At 54.9% G+C, this 19,190-nt stretch overlaps 1 protein-coding gene across 6 annotated transcripts in view; it reads left to right on the top strand.

The window, feature by feature from the left end:
• The window catches only part of SMG6 (SMG6 nonsense mediated mRNA decay factor), a 109,218-nt gene that overhangs the window by 5,980 nt on the left and 84,048 nt on the right, over positions 1 to 19,190 (top strand). For all 6 annotated transcript variants that reach the window (XM_040533013.1, XM_040533012.1, XM_040533014.1 and 3 more), the window contains exons 5-9: positions 191 to 297; positions 1,426 to 1,504; positions 2,835 to 2,945; positions 3,559 to 3,771; positions 18,913 to 18,974. In XM_040533013.1, the coding sequence (XP_040388947.1) occupies positions 191 to 297; positions 1,426 to 1,504; positions 2,835 to 2,945; positions 3,559 to 3,771; positions 18,913 to 18,974 (572 nt within the window). The remainder of the gene's footprint in view (positions 1 to 190; positions 298 to 1,425; positions 1,505 to 2,834; positions 2,946 to 3,558; positions 3,772 to 18,912; positions 18,975 to 19,190) is intronic.

The raw sequence follows: 19,190 nt of genomic DNA, 5'->3' as shown, positions 1-19,190 counted from the left end.
GTTTGGGGATTGGGTTGCCCTTACAAATGCTGAACCAGTGCCTTGGAGCCTCGTCGTTTAATTCTGTGGCCCTTCTGTGAGACCTTCGGTTTGGCGGTGACCTCCTCCTACAGTCCCTGCATGTTCACTGGGGTTTAAGGTAAGCCAGGGCGCGCAGCTCCCACGTAACGTCCTGAATTCTTCCTTCCAGGTGAAGTACGCGCTGATCAGTGCTCAGAGGTGTATGATTTGCCAAGGGGACATCTGCCGATACCGAGAACAAGCAAACGATACAGCCAACTACGGAAAGGCACGCAGGTATTGTGTTCCTCACCCCAGGGCTGAGGAAGGCTCTTCCTCTATCTGGTTACAAGGGCTGCATCTCATTTCGTGCTTTAACTTGCCTCTAGCCTCTTTTTATGACTCCTCGTTGTATTGCGGTCCTGTGAAGCTGAAAGGTGTAGCCTAGACTGCTTCGCTACCCCAGACAGCACCCCGCAGATCTGTCCTCCTCCGGCCGTCTGGGTGGAAGTTGTCCTGTGCTGATCCTGCGACAGGGAGAGTTTACGCTGCTGAGGCTGGCAGAATGACTGTCGCGTTTTCTGCTAGCTTTTCAGCTAGGGGAGGTTCCCATGTATGTGTCCATATGCTCCGACTGCATCAGGAGTTACCGGCACTTGTTGCTTCCTGACACTCTTGCTTTGCCTGGTATACTGTCATTTTTTCTGATTTCATTTATTTATTTCTGGAACAAAGACTGGTGGTGGGCAAGTGAGCCTGTCATGGGGCATGGAGCCCTGAAACTTGTAGTGGTTTGCAGAACAGGGCTGGGAAAGTTGCCTGGTTTGAACCTGCGGGCGTCATGGAGTGTGCTGGTATCTCAGGGGCCGGGAGGAACGTTCTCCGTTTGTGATGTGTCTGAACAGAGTGACAGATCCGTGTGGCGTGTTATAAACTGGATAACACGATTGAGGGAGAATAGAGAGGTTGGAGGAATGGACTGTCACTGAACTGATGTCTCTTCTTCTGGGATGATTAAATATCTTGAAAATATTGGAAATGACCTAAGCAACCAGAAGGGTTTGGTTCCAGCTGCCAAAGAGGCTGAAAAGGGGATGGAGAGAGAAGTGTTTTCCTAATAGCCCGTTCTCTGTGCCTGAGGCTGCGCTGGGGACAGCGCTCGCTGGATCTGGCTAAATACTTGTCTGCAGGCTGAGCCAAGAACATTTCTTTCTCCAGCTGTCTGCCTCGCCCTCTTGTCCTGTGCCCTGGCTCTGGCTCTCCAGGCCGGGTACAGGCTTGCTGGCTGTGCATGCCCACGCAGGCAGAGGGCACTTGTGCAAAGGGCCTGTTCCCTGCAGGGCCGCCAGTGCTTCGGAGGGAATTCTGTGCCCTTAGCAGTGAGGAAAGCAACCTGACTTTTTCTCTGTTTCTTCTATTTCTCAGCTGGTACCTGAAGGCTCAGCAAATCGCTCCCAAGAACGGCCGCCCGTACAACCAGCTGGCACTCCTGGCCATATACACGGTAAGGTGCTGGTCGTGCGAGGATGCAGCAAGCACAGGAAGAGCCTCTGGGAAGGTTACGGGTTTCCATCTGGTGGAGGAAGACGTTGTTTAAGGCAGTGCTTCCAGCTGGTTTTTTTTAAAGAAAGGAAAGCTGGTGGCAGGGTGTGCTCTGTGGATCCCAGCTGTTGTGGCTTCAGGCAGCTTGGTTAGATACGCACTGCTGCTGAAGTCTGTCAGCATTCTGGGGACTGCTCTGTAGGCTGTTGAGAGTTCACGTTTTGAAAGTGGGTTGCATTTTAAGGTTTTGCATGAGATTCTCGTGCTCAGGACCGTGCTGTTGTGAGGATACTGTTCCTGCTTGCCACGTCTTCGGTGAGCCAGTGAGCACTAGTCTAAGCAACATCAACACGCGACTTTCTTAGCTTTCAGTTTTGCTGGCTGCTCCAGCCATGCAGGAAAGCTTGTTGCAGGGAAGCTTTGCAGCAGGTAATGGGGCAGAGGGACTGGTAGGGATCTGCCCATTTACAACGCTGAAAGGTGCTGGTTTAAAACACCAGTTCAAAAGCGCAGGGTTTAGAAACGCACTTCCCTCGTGGCTGGGAATGACCTTTCTGACTCCCAGTGTGGGGCTTGGAGCAGCAAAGTGTCCTGCCATGCTGGGATGGTTTGTAAGGCCAGCAGCACGTAGGCAAAACCCTAAATAGCCGCGGGTCTTGGTAGTATAAAGACTTGGAGGGTGCTTTCTCAGTGTTCCCTGCGACTGGCCTGTGGGAGGAAAGATGCTGAGAGGTTGCTTGAGTGGGGAGGGATTAGCCCAGGGACAGGCTGAGGTGCGGAGGGCATCCTTCTGCGCCCCTGCCAGGAGTCTGGCAACCCCTCCAGTATTCCTGGGCCTCTGCTCTTGTAAAACCCACGTGGAGTCATTTCCATATTCATAGCAATGTTGCAGAGAGTTATTTCCCGAACTGTCAGAAATTCGGCGTTTGTACTGTTGCCCTTTGCCGTGATGTCTGCCGAGAGATTTTTTTGTGTGAGCCTCTGGGTTAACGGCTTCTGTGGCAGCCTCAGGGCTACTGGGGGTGAGTCTGCAGGCTGCTGCGGCACCTGCGCTCCCTAACCCCAGCAAAGTGCTTGAGCCTGGGGCTGGCTCCTGTAGGTGGCTGCGAATGGGGATGCAGAGGTCAAGGTCCTGCTTGTCTGTAGGGCTGCTCTTGCTGCGTGAACGTCTGTCCCAGGCGGTATTGAGGGAGAGGGAAAGGGTATTGAATGTGGAGGGAGAATTCTGTGGGGGCTTGGCCTCGAACTTCCCAGGATGAGTGCTAGCTCTGAGTCTGGTTGTGTTTTTGCAGAGGAGAAAGCTGGATGCTGTCTACTATTACATGCGCAGCCTGGCTGCCAGCAACCCCATCCTCACAGCCAAGGAGAGCCTCATGAGCCTGTTCGAGGAGACAAAACGCAAGGTGAGGCTGGGGGCTGAGCTGCGGGATGCGGCAGCTGCCTGAGCTGGCTCTCAGCTGGAGAGCTGAGGTCTGGAGAGAAGGGTGCTGGTGGCTTTGGGGCTTGGAGTCGCCACCAGTCTACTTCTAAGAAATTCCATACTGGGAGTCAAAAGAGAGAGAGAGAATGATGCTGCCTGCCTGCAGACTGCTTTTGGGTTTGTGTAGTCAGCTGAATCTCTTATTTCTGGGTCACGGACTGTAAAACAGCCCAGCTCAGCAAGGGCTGGAGGTTGCTGTGTTTTGCAGCACGGCCTCAGCATGCAGCCGGATTATTGCCTCATCCCACCGAGGTGGGCAGCAGAGGCTGCAGTCCCTTCGTGCCCCAAATCAAAAATGCAGCGAGTTGGCTGCCCAGCGCTGCTAGGACCGGACACAGCTTTTCTTGTCGCGGTGCAGTCAGATTGGAAAACCTCTCACCTGTGCCATCCTGTAGTGTCAGAAACCAAATTCTGAACCTGTCAGTGAGTTACTGTCATTTTGAAGCTGGCGCAAAAGCCACTTTCTCCATGTAAATGAAATATATTTTCCCTGACCCTTGATCCCTGGATGACCTGAGCCTGTCCTGTCCTCGCAGGCGGAGCAGATGGAGCACAAGAAGCATCAGGTGCTGGAGCTGAGCCCCAGCCGCCGGGGGAAGGGCAAGAAGTCCACGTTGCGACAAGTCGGGGACGACGCCACGCGGCTGGAGATCTGGATCCATCCCTCCCACCCCCGCTCCTCCCAGGGCCACGAGTCCGGCAGGGATTCTGAGCAGGACAACGGTCTTGGGAACCTCAGCCCCAGCGACGTGAGTACTGCAGGAGGCGGCTGTTGGCTTTGGTGTCATGTGTTTGGAATGCAGTGGAATGACACTGGATCTGTTTTGCTTTCCTGTTGCTAAATTTTCCAGTGTTTTGGCTTCCCCTATGGGAGCTGTGCCTGGGTCAGGCTGAGGAGCTGGTGACCTCGTGCCTCTCATGTTTAAAGCATGTTGTTACCATCCCTTTCTTGGCAGCACGTGCTGGTGGGGCTGATACGGAATAGGAGGGGCACGAACAGAAGATGCAGCGAAATGCCTCTGCGGCAGGCTCTGGCTTGGGTGAGGTTCCCGGTGGGAAATGAGGTCAGATGCTGAGGACCGGGGTTAACGGTGACCCTGGAAGCTCCAGGGCTTGTTCTGGAAGTGTCGTGTGTCCCAGCGCAAACTCCCGATCACCTGGCGCTGGGACAAATGCAAAAACCGTGCTTTTAATTTCCAGTGTAGGTGTTACGTTTGCATTACTCGTTCTGCTGAGGAAAGATCTCTTGTAAGGATTAAAAAATGGACTACTGGTCTCTCACGCCGGGCTGTTCGAGCTGCGTACCTTGCAGAAGGAGCCCGGGTGAACTCTGTTTGTCAGGCCCAGGAATGTAGGCAAAGGCAGTGATGGTTGGGAGCTCATCCCCTAGGAATCCTTGCATCGCTTTGGCACATGTGGCCTGCAGGAGGACTTGCCAGGGAGCTCTGGGCTGCCTGTCCTAAAATGGCTGTTAAGGATGGGAGCTGAGCAGGGCTGGGAAGACCTTCTCTGCATACTGTGGGGCCCAGGGCTTCTCAACTGTGATGGCGCTGTTATAACTGGTTTGTGACTTCAGCTGGGTGGAACTGGGGTGAAGCCTTAGAAGTCTGAAAGATAAGCTCTGGCACACTGCTGCTGCATTTTTTAGACGTTACTGCCCTCAGCTGTTTTCCCTCTCCTCGCCTTCTCTTCTGGAGACCTTTGCTTCCTCAGCATCATCGAAAGGAACGTGCCAAGCTTTAGCGTCTCCATAGATCATTGATGGATGAGCTTCGACATAAGATGCTGTGAGTGTTTTTGAGGCACTGGGAGTTTCTCTTTTTGCAGTACTCCCATGCGGGGTGGTGTAACTGCTGGCGAAGCGGGGGGCAGTGATGTTTGCAGTGTTTGTAGCGCGGCGACGTTTGCTGGAGCTTGCCCTCGCTCTGTTCAGTGGGGGCTGCACTGCCTGAAGCGCAGGCCACTGGCAACGCCTGTACAGGCCGCGTCTGATGACTACCGTTGTTAGTCTTGGTCTCTCCGGCTGTTTGAAACGTTGGCTTGTGGAAAGCCGCTCCCACTAACACCGAGAGGCTGCACAGCCAGAATCCCAAAGGCAGAAGGGCAGGGAGAGCTGAGGGCACCGATTTGGGCGCTGCTGGTTCTGGCAGCCAAGATTTTTCTGTTTGGGCTGCAGTGCACTGCTCTGCTCCTCTTTTGCTGGCACAGCTGCTTACGGAGCTGCGCCACAACCGTGTCACCAAACCGATCTGGATTAAAAACAACCAGGTGAAGCAGAAATGTGCCATCCGTGTCGCTCCCAAAGTTCCCATGCTGCGAAGCTGGGGGCCGGACAAAAACAGCAGCTCTTTGGGAGGAAGCTCTGCACTTCTCGAATCCTCGGAGCTGTGGCCTCCTACCCTCTTCCTCACCTCGGCGGTGCTTTCGGGGGACTGGAGAGGAGCTGAGGAGTCTGCGTGTTGCCACTGTGTGGCACTGTTTGGCCTCGGAAGGGCCCTGCCTGGGCCAGAGGCAGGCGGCAGCCCTCATCCTGGCAGCACCTCTGCCCCACATCGCAGCAGGCCCGCTCCCCACGCGGGCTGGGGCGGAAGGGAACAGCTCTGCTCCCAGGGGAAGTGTGCCAGTGCTTACGTGTCATTTCAGAGAAATGAGTCTGAAACTGTGTCACTGCCTCCTGGTGCCTTCCTTGCCAGCGTGAGCCCTGGGGAAGGCTGGGGCTGGTTTTTCGTTCATGCTGACGGTTGTGCTCTGCAGGTAGCTCCTCGGACAGCAGCGTTTGCGGCAGCTGTTTGCTATTTCTGGCCCAGAGAGGGTAATTTTTTGGCTCAAAATGGGAAAGCGTTGAGCTTTCAGGAGCAGGGACAACACAAACGTAGACCCTAACAGCTCCGGCCACATACAGGCAGGGGGTGGGAGCAGGCTCCTTGTGCCCTTCGCTTCCAACCAGCCCGAGCTAAAGGAGCCTGGCAGTTTCGTAAGCAATGTGAAATTGTTTGGGGTGTTTTCCACCCTTGCTGGCTGCCTCCTTTGCTGTGCAGGCAGTTAAGTACCGGTGCTGCGTGGTGGCACGCTGGGCAGGGAGATGCTGAACGCTTCCCTCCCAGCACCTCCTGATGTGCCTGCTGCCCTCTCAGCGAGCAGCGTCTGCTCAGTGCATGCCTGCGTGCTGCTTTTTTGTTTTCCTCCCCCTTCTGTGGCCCTGTACAAAGACCCAAACCCCATTACTTTATTTCAGGGTCAGAAGCTAGCCGAGTGGAGTTAGCAAAGCGTGACGGCGGGGCTGCAGAAGGGCAGCTCGTGCTGCAGCCATTGCTGTGGCAAAGACAGCGTGCGGTGCTGGCAGCTTGCCTTGGCACCGTGTGTTCAAGGTAGAGGCTTGGCACAGCTGCTTCTTCCTCTCTTTGCTACGTCATCTTCTTCTAGGAAGAGGCAGAACTGGAAGCGTGTGCCATCTGCCCGCACCAAGGGCCGTGCAGCTTCGTTTGGCCCCTTTCTCAGTAACCAGGTTCGGCGCTGCTGGCACGGAGGGCACGGGGAGGTTTCAAAGCCAGCAGAAGTGTTTGGGTCGAAGCACGTCCTTTTTGTGCTTAGGCTTTTGTCCGTTATGCCTGCAGCCTTCTGGAGTTTCGTTCTGTGAGTCTTTTCTTCTGGCCGTTCTCTGTGGTCTCCTGTTTGTTGTTTGCTTCTAGGTGTGCAGCGACACGAGAATCCGGGCTGCCCCGATGCCCCGCTTACCCGACAACGTAAGGTCACTTCGTGTAGGATTCCTACGAGAAAAGCAAAAAGGAGACTGAACCAATGAGCGGCCGTATTCCCTTTTTTAAAAACAAAAACAAAAGCTGGATAGAGCAAAGCGAGCTGGAGAGCCAAGTCCTATTTCTTCGCTGCCATTGGTTTCGTTTGCCTTGGGTCTGTATTGATCTCAGGTCTGATAGTGCCGGCTGCAGCTTGCCACGCAGACTGTGAATTGGTAGAGTAAACAGGGCAAACGTGCCGTCGGTCTCCTGAGAAAGTGTTAATATTACACTACGTTTGAGATTTTAATCACCCCTGTCAGGAAATGCTGAGTTAAGGTTCCCACAGTTGCAATTGCCTGCTGCCTGCACTCTGCAGCAGATACTTCCTTATGTTAGCACGCAGCGTGCATGCACCAACAGAGATTACTCCATAGCTGCAGCTAGGATTAGGGAAGAGAGGTTTTCCCTTGGCACAACAGTAATTGAATAATAGTTCTCTCCAGATGTCTGAATGCTTCAGAATCATTAAAGAATTAAGCCTTCTAGACTCTTAGCGAGAGGTCAGTCGTGTAGAGCCAGCGCGAGTTTGGCCACCCCAAAAGGAGGGCCACCCAAAAAGCCCCTAGGAAAGCTGAGAGATCTGCTGAAGTTCAGAAGTTCAGAGCGGGTTTTAACCTCCATGTCTTTACACAGGCTTTCCTCTCCGCAGCAGGGAACACGGACATCGGGGTTTCCACAGACGGGTAGTGAGTATCACCAGGAGCTCTACCAAGAAAAAGGGGAGAACAAAGTTCTCTCGGTAGGCTGGACGCAGTATCTTACTCTTGCATTTCCTCTTGGTTGCACGCCGTGCTGTTCTGTGGAAGCTCGCTGGTGGGTGCAAGTGCCAGGAGACAGCAGCAGTGCGCTGGAGCTGTCAGCAGTGCGTATCCTGGGGTGTGTTTATCTTCTCTCAGGGGAGTGGTGCCGGTTTCTTCTGGGCCCCACCATCACCTTCCACCCACCAAGCTCTAGAAATTGAGACGAGTGTTAAGCATGCAGAGGGAGGTGGTCCTCTGGTCCCCTCTGGCCCGATGAAGGCGCTGTCTTCTCACAGCAGGGGCAGTTGTGAGATTTGTCCTGCTGCTTTTTTCCCCTCTAGGTCTGGATTCAGCCAACTGGGAACCCGTCTGGCAGTGCCTGGTTGGAGTTAGCTTCACGATAGCTTTGTCTGTGATTCTTTTTTATTTTTATTTTATTTCCGAGATGAGACGTTTGCAAGGATTCTCACCTTCTATCTTTCTCAGTCCTTCTCTCCTGCTCGGTTTTATTTCTGTCATTGCTCGTCGCGTCTGAGCACCACGATGCCACGTCCGCTTACAGCTCTGCAGCCCGATCGTGGTCCAAGACAGGAGAAGACATTTTGGGGAGCACTTGTGCCTCCAGGAGCACTGGGGAGTCCTGGGGGCTCCCTGAGCCTCTGCCTTGATGGCGGGTGTGCGTCCTCGGCTGGGAAAAGGGTCACTGTCCTGGTCAGCTCCTGCATGTTTCACATCCGTTTTTCCTTGGCTGTGTTTGTTGTTTCTGCTCTGTGTACTTGTTCCGCTTCGGCAGCAGCCACTCGGGTGTCTCTGGGCTGGCTCTTTCTCCCGGCTGGCGTCGGGCTGTGCGATTTTTCCTCGGGGTTCTGCATCTGGAGAGGAGCGCTCCTAGGGCGGCAGCGGGATCAGACCTGCTGTTAGGCCGTTAGGGGTTTTGGCGGGGGGTTTTGGCCGTTTTGCCCCATCAGCCTGGCCTCTGCTTGGGCCAGTCACACGAGGTGGTGGTAGGGACCTGGGTTTGGAGCTGGGGTTCCCTGCTGCCAATACCCGCAGTCCCTAGGAGCTTTTGGCTTGCCGAGAGGCCGTTGTGGTGTGATCCGAGCATCTGTGAGCGTGGCCCGGCTTTTCCTGGGCAGATACCCACAGAAACACCCCTGTTTGTTTATTTACCCTTCCCTGTCAGCTCTTTTCTCACCTCGTAGCTCTTCTTCGTTACACCCAACTAGGAATTAGTGACAGGTAAAAGTGGAATTGATGCTGTGCTGTAACAGCAGCTGCTCTGCCACACGTACACGTGGACAAGAGGCCTCTTGGGAAGCTCGCTGATCCGAGGCACCCGTCCCCGGGTCTGCTGGTGGCAGCCTGTGTCCTCGCTGCCGGGCGGCGCTTCACGGGATGGTGAAGGATGATGCCTTCTCCTTTCTCTTTCCATGTAGGCTCTTAAGAATAATCCCTGCTGGCAGGAGTACAGGGCTCCGCTTGGGGCCTGTGGCGTCAGGTGGCCAGAGCGCTCACAAAGGTCCATTTTAGGAGCCTCTGGGGTGGAAGACAAGTCCGAGCAGCCAGGGGTTTGTGCTCCTGCTTTAGCTGGGCAGCCCGAAAGCCTGGCTGTGCCATGGAGCAGGCTCTGCACTCACCACCCACTGCCTGCCTTCCCCTCGCTGCTGCCCCCGCGCAGGGTCACCCTTCGGGCTGCTGCTGATGCCCTGGGAGCTCCCAGCCCTGTGCTAACTCTTGCCTGCTTTTATTTTACGCCCAACGTTGTGCTCCTGTGCGGAGGGCGGAGGGGACGGAGGCCACGAGCCCGGCAGTGCCTGGAGATGCCCAGCGGCCGGGCTGTCCGCCGAAGCCACTTCTCACGCCTGTCCCACATCTGAGCCGAGCCCGAGCGGTGGCGTAGGTGCGTCCCCAAAGGGAGGGGACACGGGAAGTGAGGGAGTGCCCCCTCGGCCTCTCTCGGTGCAGGAGAGCGACACGAGGTCTTGCAGAGGGCCTTGGGGCAGGCTGCCGTCGGCGCCTTGCCGCAGGAAGGCGGCTGCTGTTAAGTCAGGAAGTTTGTCTCCTCCACGCTTAGGTGCTCTCTAGTATTTGACGCGAGCGATCCTCTCTGTGGGCTGGCGCGGTACGGTCTGCCCTGGCTGTCAGGGGAAGGCAGTGCTTCCCCTCCAGCCTGCTGCTCTGTTATAGTACCTCTGCCGTGCTGCGGTCCTCTGCTGAGCCTCCCCCGTGGCACAAAAAGGAGAGGGAGGCTCTCTGGGGCCAGAACACCAAGCGCTGGCAGCCAGCTGAAGGCTGCCCCTCCTCATTCCTCTCCTTTGCCCACCACCCACGTGCAAAAGCAGCGTGAGTTGTCGAGTCCTTAATTTTCGTGCCCAGAGCGGTACTTGAGAGGGAGAAAGGTGGAGTTCCCTCTGCCCTGCCCGGGCAGCCTCCTGCCCTCACCCCCGCAAGCTCGCAGGAAGCAGTTTGGTTTGGTTACTCATTCATGGAGGTCAGGACTGGGTCTGGGTTTTTTTTTTTTCCTTTTGTGTTTAGGAAACGGTTTACAAACTGTTTTGAGCACGGGGGAGCTGGTAGCGTGCGAAAGAGGCTTCTCAGGCTCTTCGCTGCTGGACTCGCATTAATTCTCTGCCCTGCCTCCTTTTCTGTAATCTCTTTCTCGGTTGGCAGCATGAGTATTTCTGAGTGCTTTCCCCAGGCTGCAAACCCTCCGCCTCCTAATCTGACCTCGGTCACCAAACCACCTCGGGGCTTTATTTTTACTCTAGCCGTTTGGTTTCGCGCGGTAAGGTTGGTTTCTCTCCCCCAGCAGTGAGAAGCCTTCTCTGCGGAGGAAGTAAAAGAGTGCCAGGCTGCAGTTGAAGCTGGTTAAACACCAAAACCACACTCCTAGCCTCTCTGGGCTTGAGACGTGACATTCAGCCATGCAGCTAGCGCTGCCTTTTTCGCCTGCTGCCAGTTGTGCACCCTCCCTGCTCGCGCTGAACTTCTAAAAACTGTTTTTTGTTTTTTTTTTTTTTTTTTTACTTCAAAACAGCGGTAAGAATCCTCAGCTGCAGTTCAGGCACTAGCAATCCGCCCAGAAACGCTGTAGCACGCTGTTGGGGCTCGTGATCCCCCGTGGACGCTCAGCACCGCTCTGCTGAAGCCTCCCCGAGCTCGGTACAGCTCAGGGAGCCTGCTGGCTGAGGCAGCGTGTGCACGCATGTCGTGTAGAACCCACATGTTGCTTTCCAGCACAGCTTGACCTTTTGTCACTACCCAGAAAGCGAAGGCTTAAGCTATCGGTAAGAGTTTCCAGAAGTTGGTGTTGACTTTTAATATATATATATATTTTTTTTTTCTTAATTTTATTTTTAGACCGTGTTGGCGGTTTTATTTAACTGCGAAGAACAAGGCAGGGCCTAATGTTACTTGAAGGGGAGAAACACCGACATTGGTCTCCTTCCGGTAACGAGCATCTGGTGCTAATGTGTGCTGGTGGATCGGAGGTGGGAGCGCTACAAGGACATCAAGGCCTCGTGCCTGTGCGAGGGGCTCCGCTACATCCCCGCGCTCCCAGAGAGGCTGCGGACGGGGTGGGGGCAAGGCTGCGAGTTCCAACAAGCTTCTCATGCTCTAAACCCAAGTACAATCATCCAGAAACCGCCTTCCCCTGTCACTCGCTCTTTTCCTCATTTCCTCTCCTGCTGGTGCTGATCAGCCGGGGATTTGTGTGTAACCAAACCCCTCCTGCTGCCGCACATGAGGCCTTGCTCGTGGCAGCGGGTCCGATGGGCCAGGCGCTGCGGAGCGCTGTCGGGAGGGGAGGGTTTGCGCTTCAGATGAGAATACTGCAGGAATTGGCAGCGCTGGTAAAGGAAGTAGAACGTCTAATAGCAGTATTGGGAAATTTCCCAGAGCAGGGTGAAGCCTGTCAGACGGTGATTGCTCTTGAGCTCTTTTTTTTGTTTGTTGTTGGTCTAACCTTGATCTCTGTCTGCAGTTGGCCCGCTCCCACCTTTTCTGCCGTCTGTTGAACGCTTTTTGGGATGGCACCTCGTATTCCGCAGCCAAAACTCTTTATTTCTGCCACGGGGAATATTTATTTCTTTCCACTGTTGAATGAGCCACTTCCAGCCAGGCTTCGTATCCACTGTGGAGGTGGGTATTAGGAAAGAAACTTCCTTCCGGAGGATCAGGGAGTGGAACCTGCTGGAATCTGTGTCATTTCCTCTGTCCTTGGCTCTGCTCTTCCTCCCCAGCAGACCTCATTGCTGCGTGGCGCACAGCGGAGACGAAGATGCCTTCGTGCCCCGGGTGAAACCACCCAGGTAGGAGCGAAGGCTCCGGAAGAGCTCCCCAAGCAGCGCCCTGCCCGTGCGTGGGCAGCCAGCCGCAGCGGTGGGAGCCGTGCGGAGCGCTGGCCGCCTCTCACTGCCCTCTGCCCCGCCGATGGACGCAGCTTGGGAGAGCAGGAGTGCGAAGAGCAGCCTGTGATAACGCTGTCAGCCTTCTGGAAGGCTCTGCCTCTGCTCAGCCTGTTGTCCAAACGTCTCCTCTGCTGGCCTAATTCCTTCCTAAGCCTTTTTGGGTTAGATCTCTCCTGTCCTCACCTTTCTGAATTTCTCCTGTTATCTCCCTCCTTCGTGCTTGACCCCACAGATGATCTGCTCTGGAATAGTGAAGAAGGCTGACGACACCCCGAGCTACGTTAAGGGAAGATCTCTTACAAACAGAGCTCAGCACGCGTTCCTCGGTGTCACGTTTTTATCGCAGATGCTGGTTTCTCCTGGCACACTGTGCGTGTTTGAGCATAAGCCGCTTTTTGCTGGGGCTTCGGCACGCAGCCTGCCCCTTACCTGCTGGACGAAGCACGGCCCTGCCCGGGTCATCTCTCAGTGCTTAACCAGATGCAGCCTTCAAGAGCTGAGCTTGTATCCTAAATGACCTGCAGCACCGGAGCCAATTTGTGAAACATTTAGTGTTGAAAGTGAACTTGATATCTCAGCTGAGGACCCTCTTTGGCGTGTTTGCATAGATTCATGGAGTTTATGGCCAGCAGGGACCATTAGATCATCTAGTCTGATCTCCTGTATATCACAGGTCCTTAAATTTCACCCTGCTACTCCTGTGTGAAGCCAAATAACTTGTGTTTGGCTACAGCAAAACTTCCAGAAAGACATCCAGCCTTGAGAATCCACCCTCTTCCTGGGGAGTTAGTTCCAGTGGTAATTGAGCTGGTTCTGAAACATTTGTACCTTGTTTCCAGAGTGAATGTTTCTAGTTTGTTCTTCTGCTTTGCTTTTCTGCTCGTGCAAAGAGCCTTTAAGTGCCGTGGAGGTCCTTTGCAGGAAGCAACCAAATCACCTCCCAGGCTTTTTTGATACGCTAAGCAGATCGAGCTGTTTAGGTTTTTCACTGCAAGGCGTTATTTCTAGCCTTTGAAATCACTTTTACGGCTGGCTTTTGGACCTTTTCCACTTTTTCAGCATCTTTTTTTCTAAAATCAGGGCACTAGAACTGGGTGCTGTATTTCAGCGTCGGTCTCGCCAGCGCCGTATGTAGATGGAAATGTGCTGCCCGGTGCTCTCTGCTCGTCTGAGGGACAGCCTAACCCTTCTGCCGATGCTGCACCGGGAGGTTAGCCTCTGCAGTCCCTCGAGCCTTAGTGGAGAAGCTGTCTCGGGCTCAGTTTCCTGGAGGCATACTTTCCATGACCCCAGATGCGTAACGTGGCATTTGATGTTGGAAAATCTCAGATTGTGAAATGATTGTAATAACCTTGTGGGAATGCGCTGCAGCCATCCTTGCTTATCGTTCCTTTTGTGTCTCAGGCAGTCGGACGATCGAATTTACTTTCAGTTTGTCGATAAAAACGCTGCCAGTGAGGCTCCACCAATCTCTTTCCACCCGGTTCAGTGAGGGTTCCCTGAAGACCGCTGCTTTTTAAGATGTTAACTCAATCAGGTTTTATTTAATTTTGATATACGGTGTTTAGTCTAATATTTTTTCAGGAATGCTGCATATTACTAATTTAAATGCTTTACAAGCAGCTTAGGTTACAAGTGTGGCTGAAGAGGAAATCGCATGCGTGTAAATATTCCATTTGACCTGTTTTCCTTAAACTGAAAGTCCTGCTAATAGCTTCATTACTAAATCACGTTAAACGTCCACATAGGCCAGATATTTATTTCAGAGCCGGTGAAGTCACCGCTGCTTGATTTTACATTACTGAAGTGCGCGCTTTTCTTGCTTCTGTTTCTCATTTCACCTGCTTTTGATGAAGGGCTTCCTAAATGCCTCTCTTCGTCTTGCCGGGATGCTGACTTGTGACTTTTACAGCCATGAGATGTGTCCTGGAGTTGGTGCAGTCCACAAGATCAGGAAGCTGTAGGAGTGCATCAAGTTTTCTTTACCTGTAAATGAATTTCTTAAGCCTCAAGGCCACAAGGCATCAGGATTCCCTCTTTTTTCCATGTCGTAGTAAATTGGATTTTACATTTGTGCAGTGTCTCGCGTTAAGTATGGGGATTCTCCCTGGAATTGCTTCTGTTGCTACAAAAATGAACCTAGGGCAGGGCAGGGCATTGCAACTGCTGAACAGAAACCTGCACTGGAACACGTGGCAAGGAGCAGCAAAGGCAGCTCTGTATCCATTCGTGGCTGCAGGTAGTGCGCAAAGAGGAATTATTATGCTAATTAGCCCAGCTGGAATTTGCCCACAGCTCTGTAGCTATCTCGTAAATCCGGCAAAAGATGCCAGCCATCCCTGATAGCCCCTTTATGCAGACAGCCGTTTGCACAACGCGCTTTCCACCGGCACGCTGTTATAATTGCACCTGCAGCAGTGAAAACCTCCTGGTGCCTTGCCAGTGAAGCCCGCTGCAGCATCCTGGGCTGTCTGGGAAGCTCGCTCTCCGTGCTGGGTGCTGATTCAGAGAGATGGAGCCCCAGAGAGCTCCGCCAGAACCGTGCAGGTTAGGCACGGCGTGGGGAAAGGCTCAGGCTCCTTGTAGGGCCGCCTCCAGGGGAGATAACGGCCCCGCTGCTGCCCTTGGGCTGGGTCGGCGTGTAGCAGTGAAGGAGCCTGGGGGAGAGGGGAATAATCTTCATATGTAACGTGGCGTATCCAGCCCCTGAGCTGGGAGAGACAATATGGCATGGTTTGGGTGCCTGGATGTTATTTCACACCATTCCCAGCTAGGAAGCTGTGCCTGGAAAAGCCTGGCTGCCCAAGAAACCCCGAAAATATTTGGGACGAGTGTGGTACGTGTTTTGGAGCTGAACTGCGTGGCTCTGTGGTCTGTATCCCAACCCCTTGTCACTGAGGATACCCCGAGACTTAGGAGAACGCCCCGCTGTGCTCCAGTCCCTTCCACTCCAGTGGAGACAGCGCGTTTGTTACAGGCACTTCTGCATCTGGTCTCTTGATTAATGGACTTGTCTTTTGCAGCCTATTTTGACTCTGACACCGCTTTCTGCTCCGCAGATGCTTTGCTGATGTTGAAGAAAGTTTGCCTCGCTTGATAAAGACCAGATCCTGAAATTTACTTCCAAACCTGAAGTAACAATTTTTAACTTGAAACGGTTTTTTCCCCAGGAGTCGCGGCTCCAGAATCCTTCCCTTATTTGGTGCCTCCTTCGCAGCTGGGACCGATGCTCAGGTGCCAAAGCTCGGCGCGCTCCCCGCGGGGAGCCAAGCGCGTCCGTGCCGGGTTCAAGCACGGGAGCTCAGCTCCGTGGCGCTCCTTTTCCTGCGCACCCCGCTGGCATTTCCTGTGTTTCTGCACTGGGGTGGGAGACACATTTTCAACCCGTTTCGCTCGGCGCGGAGTCTCTCGAGGTCGGCTCTCGCTTTTCTTCTTTCCTGGCTCGAGCCGCGACAAACCTCTCCTTGAGCTGCCCGACCGCCTCTGGTCTGCGTGCTGTCAGGACGTACTCCCCGTGGCCTCCCCGGGATTCGAGCTGCCTGTTCCAGGGCCGTTGCTATCTGTGCTCCGAGCCGCTCGGCGAGCAGTTTGTTAGTCACTGTTGATTTCGTCCATGGCAACAAATCCAGTTTGGTTGGCGCTGCGGCGTGTGAATGCTCCCCGAGCAGCAGCGGGTTGCTTCCTCTGGTGAGGTTGCCTCTTCCCAGGTGGATTTAGTCTGTCTGCACATGCTGACTCATGACAGCCGAAACAGCTGTTTTCAGCTTCAGGCACTACTGTGTGCAGGGACCCCTTCTTCTTCTTGACAGCTGGTTTGTTTTTATAACTAATGCCTTCACTATATGCTCATAACTTCCATATCAGTGATGCCCGCCCTTCAGCTGGAAGGGACAAAGTCCGTTTTCTGACATCGTTTCATGTTGTGTAAGCTTTGCTTGGTCTGGTGGGCTCTTCCCAAGCGCCCAACGGGGACCAGCCAGGTTTGTTTCCCCGGCCCAAGGAACAAAGCTGCCCACGGGGAGCTCTGTGTTCCCCTGGCATCCACGCGGGGACCATTTTTGGGAAGCCTTTTGGACGGGGCCGAGCTCAGATGAAGCCAGGCAGTCGTTGCGGGTCTCCCCTTCCAGTACCGGGGTCAGGAGCGTGGCAGCAGGGCTTCGGGGAAGCGTTTCGCTCCGCAAAATGCAGAACGGCGGGCGGCGGGACTTCCTCCTCCCTGCCCCGCGCCGCTGGGTGGAAGTCGCCGTTTCCCTCTCGCCGTGAGAAGTGGCGCTTGGCTCCCGGAGGCTGAGGGGCAGGTGAGTCACTCCAGGACGAGTCATTCAGAGAAAAAGCCCAGTCAAAGCAGCCCGTGGCCCTCGCGTGAACTCGGAGATGAAAGGTCCAAAGTTAAGCGATGAGCTCATCAAAACCTCGAGGCTGTGAGAGAAAAAAGGGATGAAAGAAGCACGAAAGGTGCCTGCTCGCGATGCCACGGTGCCGGGGCGCACAGGGCTCGGCCTGGGCTTGCTGGGTTCATGCTAAAGTTGGCAGGAGGCACGAAACCTGCTTCTTTCCCAGAGGCAGGTATCCTGCTTCCTCTTAAAAAATAAACGCTATATGCACCGGTGTACGTCCCGGCACCGGGTCCTGTGCTGTGTGACCGCTTAGTCCTCGGCATTGCAGGTGAAAAGGCCGAGCTTGGAGCTCCCTCTGAGAAGGTTTGGGTGCAGCCGGGTCCTGCCCAGCCCTCCCGGAGCCGGGTGTCTCTGCGGGAAGGCTCTGTGCGTGTCCCTCTGTGGGCGTCACTTTCCATTCAAGGTGGGGAGTTTTGGTACTCCCCCGCTGCCAGTAAAGGGCTGCAAGGATTGCAGGGTGAGTGCTCCCGAGGCTGCGGGCTGAACGTGGGCCTTGGAGGTGAACTGCTGCCCTTGTTTCTTATTTCCCCTACGTGCCACCTGCCTGTCAGCCTTGCCGTGGGCTTTCCAGGGTCAGGCGGGGGCCCTGGGTGTTGATGGAGGCAGCGTCTCTTTTCCACATCCCCTCACCGAGGAGCACGGAGCTGACGGTGCCCCTCTTGCTGCTCCTGCAGCCTCCAAGAGAGCAGGGGGAGAGCGCTGCTCACCGCCGGGCTCCTGCACCTGAGCTCGGGGCCGGGAGCTGGCTGCAGCTCTCGGGGGTGCCTGATAGCAGCTGGAGCCGCGGAGCTGGTCACAAACCAGCTTTCCACCTCCACAGGGCGTCGCCTGAAGGAAAACGTTAACGGTTTCGAGCTCTGAGCTGCCTCGGTGTCTTAAAGAGGGTGGCGGAGAAGCAGCCGTCCAAACCTGGCTGGCAAAGCGAGCGAGGGCTTTGCTCTGCCGTCCCACTATTCCCCGGCCTCTTTGGGTTTTCATCTGCAGAGTTAATAAAATGGTGGCAAATAAAGTCAGGTTCCAGCGGAAAGGGCTCTTTAGGGCAGCAGTAAAATAGCGAGCAAGCAAGAACCCCTTGCTGCGGGGGCCAGTTTAATTGGTCTGGCTTGTTTTATGAGGCAGGCTTTATGTTGAAACTCGCACATGGCCCAGGAGCGGCTCTGCAGCAGGGCATCCTTCTCCTGCACGGGTCCTCGGGGAGCGCAGCGCGGGCTAATTACACCGAGGAGCAGCTCGTGTGAGTAACGGCGTGAGCGGGGCAGCTCCGCACATGAGGCAGGAGGAGCTCCCGGGCTAGGGCAGCCCGTGCTGCCTGCCGCAGCCTCGGCAGCGTCCCGGCACGTGGCACTGCCGAAGCCCTTCCTGCTGTCCTGCTCCTCTCTCCGTGCTCCTGACTCCCCCCGTAAGTGGAAGCAGAGGGGTTCAGGGTGACAAATCCTCGCAGGAATGGGAGTGGAGCTGCAGCATTTGGACCCGGGCCGCTGCCGGTCAGCAGGGCTCGGAGCCTGGCTTTTGTCACGGCGGTGAGGCTGTGCAGGCGGGTGGGTGCTAGCTGGAAGCTTCTCGTGGTGGAGAAGGTAAGAGAGAGGCCAGGCTATCCCTAGGGCGACACAGCCACCTCCAGGGCCAGGCAAAGTGACTTTTTACTTTACCCCCAGCCTTCTTCAGAGCTGTTCAGATAAGGATGGGGAAAGCCCAGAGTGCTGCTGAGCTAGCAAAGGTGGCTTCGAGTGGTAGCAAGCATTTATTTCAGTTAGATTTTGGTGTTATTGGACCCAAGTGGGGCAGGAAGCTGCCTTTACACCATGTGCTTTGGACTTTTCCCTGCATCCACTCAGCTCCACGTTGCTCCACCAGCTCACAAGAGAAATAATGAGCCCTGCCCCGGGCTCGGTGCTGCAGGCTCGCGGGCGCTTTTCTGATAAATCCAAACTCAGGCTCCCTCTCTGCCTTTGCTTGAGGCTGGGGCTAAACGCAAGGGCACAGCATCACCCCAAAACCCCTCGCTTCTGAAAGCTGCCCCGGCACGGCACAGAGAAGCGCTCCGAGCTTTGCTGCTGAGCTTTATGAGCGTTTCCCTCCCCGCCTCGACCAGGGGCTGCCCTCAGCTCTGTGCCAACCTGAGCACCGACCGAGTCGCTTCTGTATTTCTGTTTCTTTTCGCCACCGGCTGGAAGCGCCGTGCTCTGGGACACCCTTTGCAGAAGCTGCTGGGTCCCGGTCCGGGCGCGGAGCTGCGCCGTGCCTGGGGCTGGCGGCGCTGAGCCCAGCCGGGCTGCTGCGAGCACCCAGGTCCCGGCAGAGGGTGCTGTGTCTCCACCGCCCTCTCCCCGCTCCGCATCCAGCTGTTTGGCACTTGCCCTCGCCTGCATGCATGATGTTTGTAAGAGTTTGGGCATGTCCATTTGGTTCCCATCTCCAGTGCCACCCCCAGTATCCAGGCCAGGTTCTTCTGTCACTGGGGACATTCTTAATTCACAGGAAATCGGAGAGAGTTTAATTGTTTTCTCCTCTCTCTCTCTCTCTTTTTTTTTTTTTCCCATGCAGCTGAACAAAAGGTTCATCCTCAGTTTTCTCCATGCCCATGGGAAGCTGTTTACCAGGATTGGGTAAGTGTGCAGGATGTTTATTTTATTTTCCTACATTACAAGTCTTTTTGGAATTTAATATTGTTAGCAACTAAGCTGTGTTTGGAGCTGAGGGCACAGGGTGTGAATTCTTGCAGGCCTAGCCTCCTGGTTCCTATTCTCCTTACCCGCCCTCCGGTCCATGGTGGTTATTGTTGGGGCTCTTTCTTCCCCCACCTCCAGGCCTGATCCTGCTCG

This window comes from Cygnus olor, chromosome 20 (assembly GCF_009769625.2).
Source record: "Cygnus olor isolate bCygOlo1 chromosome 20, bCygOlo1.pri.v2, whole genome shotgun sequence".
NCBI classification, from domain to species: Eukaryota; Metazoa; Chordata; class Aves; order Anseriformes; family Anatidae; genus Cygnus; species Cygnus olor.
This window is presented reverse-complemented; position numbering and strand designations above follow the sequence as displayed.